This window comes from Rhipicephalus microplus, chromosome 2 (assembly GCF_043290135.1).
Source record: "Rhipicephalus microplus isolate Deutch F79 chromosome 2, USDA_Rmic, whole genome shotgun sequence".
Lineage (NCBI taxonomy): Eukaryota > Metazoa > Arthropoda > Arachnida > Ixodida > Ixodidae > Rhipicephalus > Rhipicephalus microplus.
The window spans coordinates 267,882,580-267,902,447 of NC_134701.1; the positions used below are offsets into that span (position 1 = coordinate 267,882,580).

The 19,868-nt window shown below is 43.8% G+C and overlaps 1 protein-coding gene across 3 annotated transcripts in view; it reads right to left on the reverse strand.

The window, feature by feature from the left end:
- pds5 (cohesin associated factor B pds5) overlaps positions 1–19,868 on the reverse strand; it is a 65,778-nt gene that overhangs the window by 309 nt on the left and 45,601 nt on the right. For 2 of the 3 annotated variants that reach the window (XM_037421005.2, XM_037421004.2), the window contains exons 22-27: positions 13,390–13,449; positions 8,950–9,137; positions 8,547–8,690; positions 6,023–6,079; positions 2,660–2,707; positions 2,508–2,592 (exon numbers count right to left, since the gene is read on the reverse strand). In XM_037421005.2, coding sequence (XP_037276902.2) covers positions 2,508–2,592; positions 2,660–2,707; positions 6,023–6,079; positions 8,547–8,690; positions 8,950–9,137; positions 13,390–13,449 — 582 coding nt within the window. The remainder of the gene's footprint in view (positions 1–2,507; positions 2,593–2,659; positions 2,708–6,022; positions 6,080–8,546; positions 8,691–8,949; positions 9,138–13,389; positions 13,450–19,868) is intronic. The other variant, XM_037421007.2, reaches the window with a different exon arrangement.

Below are 19,868 nucleotides of genomic sequence, written 5' to 3' on the forward strand. Positions count from 1 at the left end.
ACAGAAGTACGATTCTTGTTGCGAAAGGTTAAAGATAACCGGAATACCGTGCTGGTGTTAGATGCCATATCCCACAGGTGATCTAAATGCACCCAATGACAACGTATTCATGCTGTGTGCGGTGTGACCCACCAGTGCCCCCGCTCAAGAACTCTGCGTCACGTGCTGCTGTCTAAGGTTCAAATACTGTTCAAGTAGTGTCCCCCAACTGGCCCAGCTTTAAATCCCACAACAGAATATTACAGTGCTGGAATTTGCTCTGATATGAACTTAAGTTGCAGGAAATCCTGAAGTATTTTAAAGGACTGAATAGGTGTTTACATGTAAACAATCTCTACCCTTCCCTCGTATACAGGTGACTTCACTGCAGTAGAGAAGTGTTATGTTGTAAAAAAACCTATAAAAACACACACTTAGGAGGAGCTGACTTGAAGGTTAAATGAACATATTACTAGGGTTGTGCGAATAGTAAACTTTTGGTTTGAAGCCAATAGTGATTTCGTCGAATAATTTTGAAGTGAATACGAATAACATAATATCACATATAAAAAACATGTTTGTATGACAAATATGCTCATGTTTCTTTATACGTGACATTATGCTAACCTGCACAACTAACGCCACCAATTAACATGCACAATATATATATATATATATATATATATATATATATATATATATATATATATATATATATATATATATATATATATATAGTAATTAAAACAAGACGTAAGAAAAATAAATCTTTCTTGTTATGCAACTTCAGATAGCTACAGGATTTGACTTTCGGTAGAATGCAAGTGATTAACCCACAAAATATACTAAATTAAACAATTTACTATACTTAGAGCTTATAAGTTGGTATGACTAGCTTTTGAACTATAACAATGGATTGGTGTGGTGATAACATCTTCATTTAACCTTGAATTGTGATGTGAATATAGATTATTCCTGCATAGTGTACTCACAGTATAGCACCCCCTCACTGCAGTGAAACTACCTTTACTATTTCGAGTACTTTGAAATTTTCAATAATTTAAATTCGCATAGAAGCGTATTCGAGTACTGTGATACTCGTTAGAATATTTGCACGGACCTACATATTACCTCACATCAATTCATCATTTTCTAAAGCTTAAAAGCATGTTGTACTGGTTTATATGCTCCATTTATATAATTTTCATATTTTACAGGTTTTCACTATCATTCTAGCAAAAACCAAATATTGCTACTAGTATTCAAAGTTGCTACCACTTCTCTTGAATAACAACAAAAAACATTTGCACAAGCCTTGCTTCAAAACATATTCTGCAGGTTTGTTGGGTCATGGCAAATATACTTATTACTCTTTATAAACATGTGACATATAACATTCTAATTAAGTTTGAAATTATTTGAACAAATCACTATTTGCTTCGAACCTAAAGCTTGCTATCCACACATGCCTAGTATAAATGAGGCCCCCTTTTTTTTTTCTAGAAAAGCCAAATGTACTTCAAGTGACACTGAGAAAAATGCACTTATTTTCTTATTGACAATACAGTCGGGCCTACTCAAACAACGTTTTGCCAGTATGTTCCTCTCCCCTAAATACCACAAATCTATATTGTGGCTAAAATGTACATAGCCCAATATCGACAGTAAAGTTTGTATTTTTTCATATAGATTGGAACATTTCATTTGGACATGAATTAGCTCACGAAATAAATATAAAGCAATTTAAATGTACAGCATTGCAATAACTTGAGTTAGAATTAATATCACCCTTGTGTTTCTGTAAGGGCCGTGCTTCATTGCATGGGTGTAATGGCGATTACTGAACTTGAAGAGCGAATCGTCCTTCCTAGCAAAAGGCGCACTATTCTGGACTGTCATCAGCGTTTTCTTGTTCTTGGCATATACTATTGAAGGCCTTGCAAAGTGTTTCAGTTCGTTTTATGCCATGCCATTTCGAACCACTTCTTATTGAAGAATAGATAGGTGCCCAGTATCTTCATTTCATGGGTATTTTATTTGAAATATACCATGTTGGCGCAAATGAAGGACATGATACTGTAATACCAAACTCAAAAAGAATCGCTAAGACGCAGAAAGAAGTAGGAAAGTCAGCCTCTAACTTTTTATACGCAGGTTTTGTCCATGAACATCATGTCCTTCGGTAAGTGTGCCTAAGCTTGAATGAATGAATGAAGCTAAGTTTGAAATAGTTGGATATCTGGTTCATATTTTATCAGAAACTGCCTTTTTGAGTTCATTTTGCAATAAGAAACTGCCCCATTTCGATTAAAACTGTTTTAGCAGCTGAAGATGCTTAGGTGTGTTTTACATTCTAGTGAAATTTAGCATAGCTTTAGTTCCTGCGTTCGGCTCTTCTTGAAAAAAAAAAAGAGAAAAATAAAACAAATATTTGACCCCAAAAGCCACTATGAATAGTAACAACGCATTTTCATGTAGTGTTCATCACAATATTATGCTAGAAAAAAACAGAACTGTGTTTGGCCTACCAAACTGTTACTCTCCGGGGGCTGCTGGCCGTTGTTAGGGCTGGTGTTCTCGTTGCCATTCGCCACTGGTCCCAAGGTTCCCCGCCTGCGCCAAGAGAGTTGCCCCGCCCCAGTGGTGGTCCCTTTGCACATAAGACCACGATGACACTCACGACTCAGACCTCTGCGCCTCTTCCTCCATCGAATTCTCCGCCTGCGCACTGTACAACCATCCTCTGTTCAAGCCACTGTTTTATTTTATTTAAATGCGGAAAATGTTCACTTGCACCGCTGCACAAGCCTTGCCTGCTGCATGAACATGCTGAAATGCACAAGCTATACACTGGAACTTCCATAACAGTCAAATCTCGCGACATTGACATTGACGGGACATGCGAAGAAAATTCGTTGTCGTGGAGTTTCGTTGTAGTGAAATTTTATCTGTAATCTATAGGCCACAAAATCTGGTAAGATCTGATGATTAACACCCGTCCTTTGGTCCCAGCAAGCGCATGCCATGCACTCTCGCCTACTCGAGCATACCTGGCTGCAAACCAAGTGAACTTGAATATTTTCTCGCGTATGACATGACCAAAATATACAGAAAATATGGAACTAAAGTCGGCATGTGTGTTATAGGGGAATTTCAGTGCGCAAGTTGGCTTAACGGCATGCCTTCATGCTAGGCTTGTGGGAACAGTGAATTTTAGGTTCGAAGCGAATAGTGATTTTGGTCGAATAATTTCGAATAGTATGTATGACATATAAAAAAAAAAGAGAACATTTATCATGACCTAACTAACCTGCACAATATTTCTTTTTCGTTCAAGGGAAGTTGAAACAACCTTTAGTAGTAGGATATGATTTTCGGTAGAATGAGAGTGATGACCTGTAAATACTTAAGGCTTTAATTATACTTGGAGCACATAAGCTGTCATCACAAGCCATTAAGCTTAATGAAATGATGAATTGATTTGAGGGTGACATGTTCATTTATAGGGGCCCTGCAACACTTTTTCAAGAAGCCATGGAGCCAGTAAAGATGCTTGTTGCCTCACAAATATACACCCACAAAATTTTTAGTATCAGTCCAGGACGAGTGGAGCTTCAAAAATTTGCCGCACGCTGCAATTGCATTCTCTCTTCTCGTCCCGATGAAAAAGCTGGAAGCTAAGTAGGGAAGGATGGCACAGGCAAAGAAAAAGCATCATGCGCACCTCGTCACCTCGAGCACTTTTTCTCTCTCTTTTACTTTTCATCGAATACGCGGCTTTTCAGTGCGATCGCGCACGTACTCGTGGACAAGCGGCGGCCCCGGTAACGACGAGCGCGCCATGCTCAAATCAGCCAATGGCTGTGACAAGTGATTTTTGAGCTTGTATCATTTGCCGAGAAAAAAGAGCAATTTTTAGCTTTGAAAAATTATTGTAAATTGAAGGCTGCGTGCTGCGCTATAATATTTGCCTCGCATGTTCTCGGTAGCATCGACTACCGATCGGCAGCATTTTCTGACCATGCTCAATGAGTGTTGCAGGGACCTTTTAAATTTGAAGGAAGGCTTCACGGCAGAGCAGATTTTTTTCGAGTGTTTTCACGGTTTAGCATCCTACACTGCAGTAAAACCACTTTTACAGGCAGTAAAATGTGGACTAATATACATTTGTTCATTGCGAATACTTCGAGATTTTCAGTAATTTAAATTCGAATCGAAGCAAATTCGAATACTCAACTATTCGTTCGAATATTGGAAGCATTCGAATATTTGCCCAAGCCTACTTCACGGCAATGCAAGGGAGGCAACCTTGTGACAGTAAGCGGGTACTTTTTTTTTTTCTCCCGCAATTGCAGTCGATGGTGCCGGTTATATTCAGGGGCGGGTTATACACAAGAAAATACAATATTCAGACAACCCATAGAATGTGCCAAGCGCGCAGCGCCGCAAAGGAGCATGCCAAAGCTCCTTATTACCATATCAATAAGTGAACGACAGGAAAGCCGTAACACTTCATGCCTTGAATGTAAACATTTGACAGATGTCTGTCTCGGGTATGAAAACTGGGAAGTGATTTGAACTCCAACCAAAATTTTTGTAGGAACCCGACGTTTCAGAATGGACTTGGTTCCTTTCTCAGGAAAAACTGGGACTAAGTAGCAGCAGCGTCTTCAAAGCGCTCGTGGGGAGGTTAATGACCCCCCCCCCTCTCTCGTTTTTCCGTGGAGCGCAGTCTATGGGTATACACTGGAGGAATGGTTGCGAGAGAGCGATTGATGTTTTGGGCTATTCGCTGTATACGCCATGACTCGAGTAGTAACCTTCTTATCCAGTTAGTCTTGCTTTCAAGGATGGCCGCTGCTTCGAAATTTATCCTGTGGTCCAACGTCTCAGCATGTTCAGTGACTGCGATGCACTCTTTGTAGAGCTTCCGCATGTTGTTGGCTTGGTGTTTGAGTCGTGCCGGTAGGTTTTTCGTCTCGCCGATAGTGCTCCACAGCAAAACTAGAGAGAGGGGGGGGGGTCATTAACTGCCTTGCGAGTGCTTTGAAGACGCCACTGCTCTGTAGTCCCAGTTTCCCCTGAGGAAGGAACCAAATTGGTTTTGAAACGTTGGGTTCCTTCAAACACTTCGTGCCATTTTACGGTTTTATTGCCTTCAGTCTGAGACAGTGTTACCGGCGCACCTTCGCAGGTATTACCCAACGATGAATGCGACAACACCAACCGCAGTTTCCTGCACAGCGTTTGCGGCGAGATCTAGCAAGCACCATAAATGAAACGAAAAACGACATGATTGAACACTGGATGTCGATGCGGCCGCATTCTTTGCAGAATCAACGTTTAATGTAGCTTGGTCAACAAAAATAATCCACTAAATTTGGCGACTTACACACATAATCGACAAATATTTCAGATATTGCCGTTTATGCGCAGCCTGGCGCAGCAGGTCAGTTTTGCACAAAATGGCTCAATTGGCGCAGCACTTCCACCCCTACTTAACAATAACTGCCTGCTAAGCACCCAAACACTGAACCTTTTCATTTCATAACAATAAGTGATCAGGTGCTACGTTCCAAGACAGCAATATGATTATGGAGGACGTGTGAAAGGGTAAAAAAAATTTCGACCACTAGGTTTCGTTACTTTGCATCTAGATATAAGTACATGGGTCTCTAGGATGGCACCTTCGTTGAAATTGAGCTGGCACAGTTGGGTTTCGATCTCGCAACTTTTGGGTAAGCAGTCTAGCACCATAACTACTAGAACACCAGGGCGCAGTTGAACAACTTCTTTTTTTTATACAGCCCAAATATGCTCTAGTGCATTTAAAGCTACGATCCAAGATGTGCCCACTATTCAACAGCTACCACCACGTATCCATGTACACTAAACCTCAGAATAATGCACTGATGGATTGAACATTTTATATGACAATACATAGCACTTCTGTTACACAAGAGCAAGCGCAGCATCGACACTAATCATTTTGTTAAGCCTACTTACTTTTATGCACAAAACAAGGTTAAAAAAAAGTGCTCACCTGAGCTGGTCAGACGAGTTCTCAGCCTCATCTCCGGGTCCAGGCTCCAAGCGTGACCTGTGCCAAAAAGATGATTAACTGCATAGTTAGGTAGACCTCAGTCCAGTCACAGCTTGGGGCACTTCATGTCATGCCCTGCAACTAAAGCGGCGGCCTTACAAGTCAGTCCCCATCAGAGCCACTTGTTAACCAAACAAAATAATTGGTGACATCTCAATTTCCACCCCTAACAGTGGCTTTCTCAGAGCCACAGAAATCAATCCCAAAGGCTATGCTTTCAGCCAAGTGCATATAAGGTTGTGGCTTGCGCCAGCCTGTAGACCCCGGTCTTCGTCCCATATACCATACTTACTCACGTAATCCTTGTACTCGCATAATTCTCGCACCCCTCAAAATTGCCGCAGTAATGTCCTCTGCTCCTTCCAACCACTGATGATGATAGCGCACAACAGCCTGGTGCCATCTATTAGCCATTATGTTAAGAGCCCCAATCTAATCCAAGCCAAGCCAAAGTGGCAAGTGCGCATTGTGGCGTGTATTGTACGTTCAGTCCATGACGTGGAAGGTGACAAGGTGACGTGGAAGCTACACGGCTGTTTTCAAGTTGAAAGTGATTGATCATGCACTAAACAACGATGAACTAAACAATGTGAACAGGGCCACCGGTAGGCCGCTTGAAGTAGACTAATTTTGCGTTATCTACTGCCGACAACAGCTGAAAGCCCTCCAGACGCCTTAGGCCTTTCACGTGCCTAAGAAGACTGGGATGGATGGTTAACTTTTTTTGGTCAAAAGGCAATTGCGGACGATTCCATATTAAATGGCCATCAGCCCAAGGTTGACGTCATACGCTTTTTGCAGGCTGTCATTTCATGACGAACACTAACGCTACGCCCAGAACACCCACAAGCTTTGCGTGCGGTATTCTAATTCTCTACTATAGTTAAACCTGAATATAACACAACTGACGAATTCCCAGGAAGATTGTTATAAAGAGGATTTAGTTATATACAGGTTCAGCACAAAAATTCGAAAAATAAATGCATAAATTAAAAACTATAGGAGAAGTTATTACAAAGCTAACTCAAGACACTTATTTAGCAGTAAAAAACTAAGTTATTATTGCGATAGCAATTATATATTGACACTCTCGGCGGGTTTTTGCCCGCACCACCATGTTCCGTAACAATTGATAACATGCTCCCGCGCACATCGTAACTTTCACGAGCTAGTTAAATCGCGCGCTACTGCAGTAGAGATCGAATGAGCCGGCCCATTTCCATTGCCTGGGGGATGCATACGATAACACGTCCTTCCTGCTAGAACTGCCATTGAATGCTCAATTAGAAAGGAAACCACCTGTCTTGAACGAGCATAAAAAAAATTCAAGAGGGGGGGAGGGGGGTCGCTCGAGGTGAACTTTGATTGCATGGGCGATGTCACGATTGCTGGCACACAAGCCATCTCGGCAAGTGTCAGTGCGCCTTCAATCTGAAGAGACTGTGTGAAAAGAGCACTTCTTTCTGGAGCTGCCGTATTTGCTTACACCAGTGTTTTATAGGAGTTCTGCGATATCGGATCCAAAAGAGTTGGCTGCCAGCTTTACTTCGTATAACATTACAACTTGTTGCTATCACACTCATTGCATTGCATTCAACGTGCCGTTGTGTTGTCAGAGCTAATCGATTCATCACAAAGGCTACAGTCCCGCGAACTCGCGGCATGGCGCGAGACGGAAGAGCGTGACAAGTCGACCTCCGAAGATATATCATTGTCACCGTGGTCTCGGAGGCTTTCCACCAGCGCCTAATCTGACACCCCCTCGGTGGCGACGACAATATGCAACTCCTAGCAACATGCAACTCATTTCACTCGTCCGCCTCTAATATTGTATTTTTTAACCCTTGGCTAAATATAGCTGGGACACCTGGTGTGTATGTATATACGGTAGGCGAGAATGTATACACGGTAGACACACTTTCCTGGTTCCTTCAGGTTCTGTTTAATCGAGTCTACTGTGTTTGTGTGTATATATATAAAACACACGTCTGTGTCAGTGCACCTGTATGTGTGTCCGTGTGTTTGGCGTTATGGTGACGAATCTCTCCTAGTACTTTCTGCACTGTACTGGTCCTTGTGGGAGACCGTTTCGTGACTAGGGCCTGCAAGCTATGATAAGTTTGAGACTCCTGCGCTACCCCATTTAATGATACAGCCCTCATGTTTAAGTCAACATTGTGAAAACCTACTCTTCTGGCATACAGCACCACAGCTCAAATTAAAAATGGCCTTGGGCTTTGAAGCAGGTACAACTGAAGCAACATAGGGACAACAGGATGACTTTTTCTAGCTGCTTCCCTTTTGTATAAGAATTGCACCCGGTGCTTCTCTACAAGGGGAGACAGAGAATAGTATATATTCACAGGAAATTTAGTAACTTATTTAGAAAATTAAAGCAGACAAAGAGAGAAAAATGCGGAAAGAGCCAGAGTTTAAGAATTAAGGAGAGAAAGCCGAGACTGACCGTTTGGACTGGTTGGAATCTGATGATGGTTGCTGCTCTGATAAAGCCGCACGGTCCCGCCGGGTGGGCCGCAAGGCACGGAGGTTGACGACTTGTGCCGACGATGGGCTATTGCTGCTCTCCTCTGCACTGCTGGCCTCGATACTGCATGAGCAATGCCAGTGGTGCCCGCACAATTCCTTTAGATTTATCTCTGCCTAACAATGCGATACTGCAGCAATGGGAGCTCTCAAGATAGCCTAGTCTGCATGTCAAATGAATGCATACATTGTGCCTGTGGCAACTGTTAGCATTTTCATGCAGTTTTACTAAGAGGAATCAGTTTATATATCCTAGAAATGTTGCCCCCTGACATGAATGAGCTGGGCTTGTCGAGGTGCTTCAGCTAAAAACAGAAACTGACCCTGGGGAAGGCTCCTCTTCAACAGCCATGACATCGTCGACCACTTCTTCCTCGTCAACCTGTGCTATCTCGGCTACTTGCACCATCTGTACATTTCCACCGGCCATCGGCCGTGGCCTCCGCGATACTTTGCGCAGAGCTCCCCGTGGACGTGTACGTCCAAAGGTTGCCAGGTCCACACCGGTGTTCTGCAAAGGCCCCCAGGGAGATGTGAATAGCCAAAAGACCCCCGTGATAACTTAGTAATGACCAGCTCCTTGCTTCTGCTACATTGTGTTTTGTACCTCAATATTTCAATTTAAGCAGGAAAACAGGACAATCTATGGCAGTGTATTTGATGCAATGAAGTGAGTTTCTAGCTACAAATTGTTCTAGAGAATAAGTACTAATTACAAAATTTTCACTCATATAAAATTTCATTTACTTTTTTTAGATTTACTCTACACAGGCAACAAGTTGTTCTAATTTTCTTATATCTTCCAACAGCTAACAAAACTCGTTGTGGGGCTAGCTGGTGGCACATCCGTACTTAAAATATCGTAACACTAAGTTTGAAGAGGACGAGACAGAGAAGTACATAACAGGATGGGCACTCGTTCTGTCATGTACATCTTTGTCTTGTGCTTGTCAAATGTAGTGCTACCATATTTTAAGTAAGAATGTTAAACTATGTTAGGGCATCACAGGTCAACTTGGTTAGAATTCATGCTTCAGATCAGGGTGATTGGTGCCACACCGTAATGAGCTAAGTGAGTGAAGTGTAAATATGACTGTTGGTTAACGCGTTCACTGTGGCATGCTTTTTCCGATCTGGTTTTAGGTGTGGAGCCACCGTCCAGTGGGCCTTGGGATATATCACTCAGGAGCGTCTGTCGTGAGCCACCATTGAGACACGCAGCTACGCATCTTTCTTTCCCTCCGAGATGGCACTGCCATGGCACTGCCAAGTTTGCATCGAGCGTTTGGCACATTTTTTTTTTTGAGCAGCAGGAAACTCATACATTTTGAACAGCAAGTCTTTTTTTTACAAGGTACAAGAAAAGTTTGAAAGCAACACATTGGAGGAACTTGCCGCCACTTGGCTCCTTAGAAACAGTCGCGCCACCTCATGTACAATGCAATAAACAATATATATTAGTTGCAGTTGCGAACTTTAGATGGCAGCACAAGATGGAGAGATCACTCACGTGGGTCAACGGTGGGTGACGCCGCACACAAACATTTTTTAGAGTGCCTCCTGGGTCACCAGTGGGTCATAGACAAGTATTCTTCGGTGTGTGTGTGTATCCTCGAGCAACAAAAAGCCTACCTCTGAGTTTAGAGTGCCACAAAATTATTGTAATTGCAAGCAGATAAGTGCACGTAACTTTGCAGCCCCATAGGTGGAGCACAGGCTGTGACCCACCAATGAACCAAGACGCAGTGCACATATTTATTTATGCAGATGGTGTGAGCGGTAAGGAGATGGAGAGTACATTAAGTGCACTTTGTGAAGGAAAGTATGAAATCAGTACAACTAACGCAGTGAATTTATTTACACAGGTTTCACACGCAAGCTACTCCCTACGAAACTCAATTTGTGATAACGTTTATCTCATGAAACTTCCCATTGGTGACGCTCCATGATGACTTAAATAAAAAAGAGGCCTTTCTTTATTCACATACAGTCGATCCAGATATATTGAACTCGAAGGGTATCGAGAAATAGTTCGATATATCAATAATTCAAAATTTAAATACACTCAAACCTCGTTATAACAAAGTTAAAGGGGAGCCCTATAATTATTTTGTTGTATCGATTATAACAGTTTGTGGCAATGTATGCTCAGATGGGCGCACACCTATAAGCATGTAAAGAAGGAAACCGCCTCGAGGCCCGAAGTACTGCTACGCGACCACAAAAAATAAACTCAGTCGAATCTCATTAATTTGAACTTTCGGGTAATTCGAACTCACGCTGGGTCCCGTCAAAGCTATGTGTATTCCAATGGGCGGAAACTCCCTGTAATTTGAACGCACAAGCACTTGCGACAGTTAATTCGAACATACCGGGCTCTGAAAATGTTCTCACCATCATGCCCAATCCCACGGCGGCACCTCTCAACGCTGCGCGTGAAGGAAAAGAAAAAAAGGAAAGACTATGGCAGATTGTTTGCCCTCTCTCAAATGCCAATCTACGACGCGCCTGTGCCACGCTTCTCCATGTTTCGTCTCTGCACGAACAGACCTTTCTCCTTTCAAGGACGAGCAGTAAGAGGAAAAAAAAAAAAAGAAGCTGTCGCGGAGAGTCCCCCTTTCTCGGTGCAGATGGTAGCAGCCACGATAGCAGCAGAGACGCAGCTGTTGCCGTCGTGAGAGGGAAATCGCTCCTGTGACAGTGTTTCTATCTTTCCTATCTCTCCTATCCCCTCATATGTTCTCGCTCGCTGTCCCAGCGCATCTCTCTCTCTCTCTATACATTTAATCCTATCCTTTTAAACCCTCCTCACCCCATCCTTTGTGAGCTACTGTTGAGGTGTCGCACCGTGATGAAGACAGTTACGGGGCTCACTTTTCTCTTCTTTTCCCTCTTATAACCACTTCTCTCCCAGCCGCGCGTGGCGTGGCTGTAAGGTCGGTGCAGGAGTTTTAAAAGAGCCGCGCCGAACGAGCGTCAAACTCTGCAAAAAACGATATGCTTAACACACTACGGTCATTTTTTTATATATTTAAGAGACTAATTTAGTTTTTTATATCCATTTACCGGTCAATTTTACTTCGTTACAACAATGTTTAAACTGCACGGTTTTTTTCAAGCCAGCTTTCAAGGGGAACTTCATTTGCTTTGTTATATCTATTATTTTGTTATATCCCGTTACGTTATAGTGAAGTTTGAGAGTATGCATATTCAAGGCCTAAATTAAAGAATTTTAGGCCTCAGAAATTACAAGTGCCAACATAACGATTCACTCAAACTCTAATGAATTCAGCTTCTTCTGGCACAACAGCATTGATTGACGCAGAACTCCGATGCAAGCTTTGTAGCGCGGCAAAAGGCCGGTTAGCGGCAGCAGCGAATGATTGATTTGATTGATATGTGGGGTTTAACGTCCCAAAACCACCATATGATTATGAGAGACGCCGTAGTGGAGGACTTCAAAAATTTCCACCACCTTGCATTCTTTAAAGTGCACTCAAATCTGAGCACACTAGCCTACAGATTTTTCGCCTCCATCGAAAATGCAGCTGCCGCAACCGAGATTTGATCCTGCAACCTGCGGTTCAGCAGCCGAGTACTTTAGCCACTAGACCACCGCGGCAAGGCGGCAGCAGTGAAGGCGTTGGCATATTCATAACCACACGGGTACACCGCGGCACCGGCAATGGCAGCCATGATCTCAGCATCAATGCAGTCAGAAACATTGTCATCTGCACCGATGAAGTCGCTCACTGTTTGAGATGGTGCCCGGAAATGCTACGTCGCAGAATTAAATGAGGCACCGTACGCTGTTGCCAGTGGTCATGACGCACCCGAAGTGATCACCTGGCCTGCAAGAAAAGTTAACGATAGTGTTTTATTTGATGCTACTCTAAGCACCAGTGATAATCTTTATCGCTGCGTGCGGGTCAACGTTCAGTTCTACTCCCGAGCTGAGAAGTACACAAATCCAGCAGAATGCGCAAAAGAACGCCAAGTTCCCACCATCGACATGTTGGCGATATCGACGTCACTTGTGGCTTTGTAGCTGGCAGCCGCTGCTTTCAGCGGCTTTGATATGAAAAGCTAGAAGAAGTGTAGCCTTCTAGACATGCATTTTAAAATCGAAAACAAGAATATATCACGAGGTTGCACATCTGCATTTTGAAGGCCATGCTTTTCAGGCTTGCATGCCATTGTGTGGTAACAAACAAGGAAGGGAATGCGAACATCGCAACGAGATCGCCGAGTCACTTCGCATTTTAATTTTGGTGTCCTCGGCAATCGTTTTTTTTTTTTTTAAAAACACTATGCCCGTGCGTTAGAACCTGCATATTGCCCATCAAACATACTGGTGCACTCACAAGCACCACGCAACGAACAAGAGAAATGCGATGCCGCCTTTTCGTCACTTGCGCACGCAAAGAGATTGGAACTTGTTAGAACGCGGCCGAAAATTGATCAATATTTGCCGAGAAGATGCAATTTCTGAATTTCGGCGCGGCGCAGCGTTTGATAAAGCGGATGTTCCACGGTGCGGAAGTTCGCTACTATACGGGTGCACGTCCCCATACTTTTGCAAAGTAAATTCAAGGGGATTTCTTAACAGTTCGATATAGCCAATAATTCGATATATTCGAGTTTGATATATCCGGGATCGACTGTATCAAGTCAAGGTAAGATAAGGCACACACCTTGAGCAGATAATCCAGAAAGCACTTAGCAAGTAAACAATGTAAACATGCAATGTGCTATGCACATACCTTTGGAGCTGAAAAAGCCAGCTCCGGTGGCAAGTAACTTTTCATATTTGGCACTTGCACCTGCGCAAATTTTTGTGACAAAACCAAGCAGTTTCATTTAGCAAATATCACAATGCCTCAGGAAAAAGCAAGGTTAAAAGCCAGATAAATATTCAACGAGGATCCTGTCTTGTTCTTAGCAAAACAATGAATTCAATGGTAAAATGGCTGCCGAACATTACGAAAAAAATTGCCAAGATTGGCTATACCCACGTTCACGTTGCTGGTAGCGTAGTTTGCAATGTGAAAACATTCTTAGTCAATCTGCTCTGCTTTGCACAGTATAAAACAAATAACAGTGTTTTGCCAGCTGCAAGGTCAATCCATATAAGTATCTGTTTCAGACAACAACCCTAAATAATGTGAAAGCTTCAGATGCCTCATTAAGTACAAAAGTAACCATTAGTGCCAACACTGGTGATGCAAAGGATTATCATCGTGCAATGACATCCGATATCGTCAAAATTTGAGGTGTTCCCGCGATGTCCCCTGGCCACAGGTGGCCAACTTTCCGAGGCACATGAGGTGATTGATATGTGGGGTTTAACGTCCCAAAACCACCATATGATTATGAGAGACGCCGTAGTGGAGGGCTCCGGAAATTTCGACCACCTGGGGTTCTTTAACGTGCAGCAAAATCTGAGCACACGGGCCTACAACATTTCTTCCTCCGTTGGACCAACGCGGCGGGGCGGCACATGAGGTGCTGAAAGCTTCTAATGTCTCGCGTCCCTAAGGCAGTGCCAAATCACGCTAGGTGTAGAAAGCTTTCAGGTGCAAGTGAATCAATGCAACCGAATTAGAAGAAAAAGACTTTTGCTTTCAGCTTTGTGTCATCCTCGGTGAAGGCATACAGGAGCCTGTCAGTGTTTTTTCATTGGGGTGTGCGAATTTTCGAAGTTTCAAATATTTTTCTAATAGTGTTTGCCATTTGATTCAATTCGCACTGAAATTTTACTATTCAAACTATTCAAACATCCCAAAGACAAATACAGTCATAGTCTGATTGATAGTGGCTCCTTCAGAATTCTAATAAGCTTCACGTCATCACACTTTTACACTACAGCAAGGCCGCCTTTCAAGATCTGCTACAGTTGCAAATGTACTGATTCGAGAAAACGCTGCTTCCAACATATAGATCACAGATGTAGCAAGGGCTCAATTAATACTGTTTTGGCAAAGAAATTCAAGCAAGTCAGAAAAATCAAACGACGAATACTCTTAGCCTTCAAAATTTCAGATGTTTGTATATATTGACACCTACGAAGCAAATTTGGAGCTCCGGACTAGGACTGAGCACACCCTTGTCAGCCACATCAGTTGGGCTTCTGCAGAAGTCGAAAGAAGAAGAAATACTATCTTTGCCCTATACCTCGCAAGAATTTAACCACTGCCTTTCCCGTTTAAAGTGTTGTTGGGAACATTTTGGTTGCAACAAATCCTGTACACAGGGGTGCACTGTTCAAGGGAACATCTGAGTGCGTGGCGGTTGCTCGCCGCCATTGCCAGGTGCAGGCTGCGTTAGGTTTTGCAAACGCGCAGCAAGCACCACATGCGCTGTTCCTTTCATTGCATGAACAGTGTACTTCACGACGATTTGAAGCGTGGCTGGCAGACATCACGAAAAACAAAAGAGCACCACTTGCAGTGCGCCTGAGCAAAACCTGTTGCAGCCGCTGGCCAACTGTGGCGCCCAGTGGCTGCCACGTGCTTCGATGTTCCCTTTAACAGTAGCAATTCAGCCTCTGCATTGCCTCATTCTTGATGAGACGACTATAGATAACCTCCCTGCCAGTGATTCATCAACCAAACCAAAAGAAACACAAACTCATAAAAACATGCTTAGCAATATCCTTTCACCCCCCCCCCCCACGCCATTTTCCTTCGAAGTATTTGAAGATGATGATGATGATATATGGTGTTTTTTGGTGCAAGAGCCAATTGTTGGCCAAAGAGCGCCAGTTCATCTTACTAAAAATATGGACAATGATTGTGATAAGCGGCTGTATAAGGGCCATAAAATTCCTCGCGATAAGGCGGGTAAGAACATACAAATAATAAAATGATGACCATGCCGTGAAAGATGTGTGTGGTGTGAATAGATGACAAAAGTTGGTGATAATAAAGACGATGGTGGATATGTATGGCATTAGCACAAGTGCCTCACCCGTTTATACCTTTGCGTCCAAGGGCCGTGAGGCAAGTGCTTTCTTGTGTAACCTCCGCAGCAAAAACCTCTCTAGAGAGGTCGTGCTACGGAATGCCCGGGTATATGATATGAAAATTATGAATTTCTTTTAAAAACGCTAACAATGATTTATGACTAAAAAGCGGTTCCCTACCGACGAACATTGCAGGGTGTAAAGGTATATGTTGTCGGTAGGGTAATGGAAAATGTCGTTTTCTTAGAGTTTCTAAGTGTTTGCATTGGATTAACATGTGAAGTACTGTCAATTATTCACCACATCTGTCACACAATGGTGGATCGCTACCAGACAAAAGATATGTGTGTGTCGTGTATGTGTGTCCTATCCTGAGTCTCGTTAGTATTACCTCTGTATGACGCGATTTCGATACGGGCAGCCAATGACCAAGGTGTGGCTTAATAACGTGTAGTTTGTTTTGTGTGTGTGTATCCCACTTGCTCTGCCAGTAGTCCCTGAGGTTTCGTTTGAGAGAAGGCTTAAGATCAAGGGCTGGGATTGATATGGGTGTAGGGGCAGTGCTTTTGTGGACGGATGCAGCAAGCTGATCCGCCCTCACTTTGCCTTGAATCTCACGGTGCCCTGGCACCCAGCACACTACAACATGCTGGTTGAGTGTGTAGAGTGTGCATAAAATGGAGTAAAGTGAAACGAGGACAGGGTTTTTTTGTTTTTTAAGACTGTGCAGAGCCGTTACCACACTGAGGGAGTCTGTAAAAGTTACTGCTTTTTGTATTTGTAATTTTTTGATGTGTTTAGCTGCCACAAGTATCGCGTAAGCTTCTGCTGTGAAGATACTTGTGCCTGGATGTAGAGGGCCAGCATCCGAAAAGGAAGGGCCAACAGCAGCGTAGGACACAGAGGAGTTAGAGGCATCTGTAAAGAACTCAGGACGTGTGTATTTGTGTTGAAGTTCCAGGAAGTATGTTCCAATATGGGCGATAGGCACATGTTTTGTAATTTCAAGGAAAGAGACATCGCAATCTATAGTCTGCCATTGCCACGGTGGAAGGTATGCTACAGGGGCCATAAAACTGTGTTCGAGTGACACTCCAGTGTCCTCAGCTAGACCCTTCAGGCGAACTGAGAAGGGCTGCCTCATTGAAGGCCTGTTTTGAAACAAAATAGAGCTCGACAAATCATTAATCGTAGAGTATGAGGGGTGCCTCTTGTCTGCTTTCACATTAAGAAAATATACAAAGGACATGTAAGTTCTTTGCAGATGAAGCGACCACTCATTCGACTCAACGTAAAGGCTTTCTACGTGGCTGGTGCGAAAAGCACCCGTAGAAAGGCGATGCCTAAATGGTGCACGGGATCCAGCATCTTCAAAGCGCTTTGAGTCGCAGACTGGTAAACAATGGCACCATAATCTAAGCGGGTGCGAATGAGGCTTCTATACAGGTTCATGAGGCATTTCCTGTCACTACCCCACGTAGTACGTGACAACACTTTTATAACATTCAAGGCTTTTAAACATTTTGTTTTTAAATACTTTATGTGTGGTACGAAGGTCATCTTGTTGTCCAAGATTAAGCCTAGGAATTTATGCTCCGCATTCACAGACAGACGTTGGCCGTTCAGTTCAATGTCGGGTTCTGAATGCATGCCTCTCTTTCGGGAGAACAAGACACACGTGCTTTTTCCTGGGTTCAGCCGGAATCCGTTTTCCTCTGCCCATTTGGAGACCTTGTTTAAACCTAACTGAACCTGCCGCTCACACATTGCTAGGTTGCATGACTTAAAGCCAAGCTGGACGTCATCGACATATGTGGAATAGAACATGTTGCGGGGGATGGACAGGTGCAAGGAATTCATTTTAATAATAGAAAGTGTACAACTAAGTACACCACCTTGCGGTACTCCCGTTTCTTGCACAAATGTTTGCGAGAGAATACTGCCCACACGGACACGGAATTTCCGATTGGACAAGTAACTCTCGATTATGGAAAGCATTCTACCGCGCACACCCAGGTGAGACAAGTCTCTTAATATGCCAAAACGCCATGTTGTGTCATAGGCCTTCTCGATATCGAGAAACACTGAGAGGAAGTATTGTTTGTGGACGAAAGCGTCTCGGATCTGTGCCTCGATACGCACCAGATGGTCGGTGGTGGATCTACCCTCCCGAAACCCACACTGAAATTGGTCGAGCAGATTGTGTGTTTCAAAAAAATGTAAAAGCCGCCGGTTTATCATTTTTTCAAAAAGTTTACAAAGGCAGCTGGTTAGTGCAATGGGCCTATAACTTGAAACTGAGGAAGGGTCCTTGCCCTGTTTCAAAATAGGGATAACAATAGCCTCTTTCCAGGAAGCAGGGATGGTGCCTGAAAGCCAGATAGCATTGTATAGAGAGAGTAAAGTTTTTTGCGTTTTGAGCGGCAGGTTTTTCAACATTTCATATGTGACACGGTCGTAGCCTGGAGCGGAATTATTGCAAGAGTTTAGTGATGTTTGCAGCTCAGCTAAGTTGAAATATTGGTTGTATTCCTCGTAATTTGTGCACTTGGATTCTAGTTTCTGCTTTTCTATCTTTGCTTTGTGTCTTTGGAAAGCTTCAGTGTAGTGTGACGAGCTAGACACCCGCTCGTAGTGTGCACCGAGGAAGTTCGCTTGATCTTCCAGGCTATCACCCTGTGTGTTTACGAGTGGGAGTGAGTGTACTTGTCTTCCTGCTACCCTACGAACCATGTTCCAGACTTTAGCCTCTTGTGTATATGAATTTATCCCTGATAAAAACTTGTGCCAGCTTTCTTTTCTGGCCTGCCGACGCGTTCTCCTGCCTCGAGATTTTATTTTCTTAAAGCTTTCAAGGTTTTCCGCTGTCGGCGAGTTCCGCAGCAACCTCCATGCCCTGTTCTGTTCCTTTCGCGCATTCTGACACTCAGTGTTCCACCATGGAACGTGTCGTTTGCCGGGCAGTCCAGATGTTTGTGGAATGCACTTGGTTGTTGCGTCAGTAAGAAAAGCCGTGAAGTACTGCACAGCTTCATCTATGCCTAACCCGCATATGTCAGTCCAATTCAGGTGAGTAAGCTTTTGAAATTGTTCCTAGTTGGCTTTGTTTACCAGCCATTTGGGGACATGTGGAGGACATTCAGTTATTATTGGTGTACTCAAAACTAAAGGGAAATGGTCACTTCCGTATGGATTATTTATGACTTTCCACTGAAGTAATGGTACAAGTGAAGGAGATGCAATACTGAGGTCCATGGAAGAGTAAGTTTTGTTGGCAAGGTTATAGTATGTTGCCTCTTTCCTATTCAACAGACAAGCACCCGATGAAATGAGGAATTGTTCAATGAGACGACCTCGTGCATCACAGCGAGAGTCACCCCACAGACCATTATGTGCGTTCAGGTCCCCAAGGACCAGATAAGGTTCAGGTAGTTCGTCTATTAAAGACTGGAATCGAAGTTTTTCGAGACGGTGGTGCGGAGGTATGTACAAAGAGCAGACAGTGACAAGTTTGTTTAGAATAACTGCTCGGACAGCCACCGCCTCGAGGGAAGTTTGAAGGGGTAATTGTGTGCATGCTATACCTTGACTTACTATAACCGCTACACCACCGGATGGTAGCATGGCATCATCTCTATCCTTTCGGAAGATTATGTAGTTACGTAAAAAGTTTGTGTTAGTTCGTTTTAAGTGTGTCTCTTGTACACACAGCACTCTTGAATTGTGTTCATGGAGGCGTTCTTGTAAGTCATCGAGGTTTCGAAGAAGGCCTCGGATGTTCCGCTGTAATATTTCTGTCTGCATATTTAAACAAGAGAGACGCTGCTGTGTGTACAAAGAGTATCCTGTGTTGGAGTGAGCTCGTTAATTCAGGTGGCAGGACGGTCGTCCGGCCCCGTTATTGGTTTTTTATTTTTCTTGGCGCGCTCCAAGGAGGCGCGCCGCTCTTTTGGTACCAAGGGTACCGTTGTATCCATTGCCTCCTCAGAGGCACTGGGTGCCCGCACATGCGAGCTGGTGGTTCGGATTTTAGGCCTCGCCTGGTGAGGGGAGGCCTTGAGACTAGAGGACCCTGGAGTCTCCGGCCTCCATTCACTAGGAGGCGGAGTAGACTGAACTACTGCCGCCTTGGGGACAGGTGCCACAGCCGTCGGCTCGCTCTGCGCTGGCCGAAGGAGTGGCGAGGGCTCGTGCGGCGTTGCCCCCTGACGCGCCGCATCAGCATATGTAGCGCCATAAAATGGCGACACTCTTCGTCTTGCTTCCTTGAATGTGATA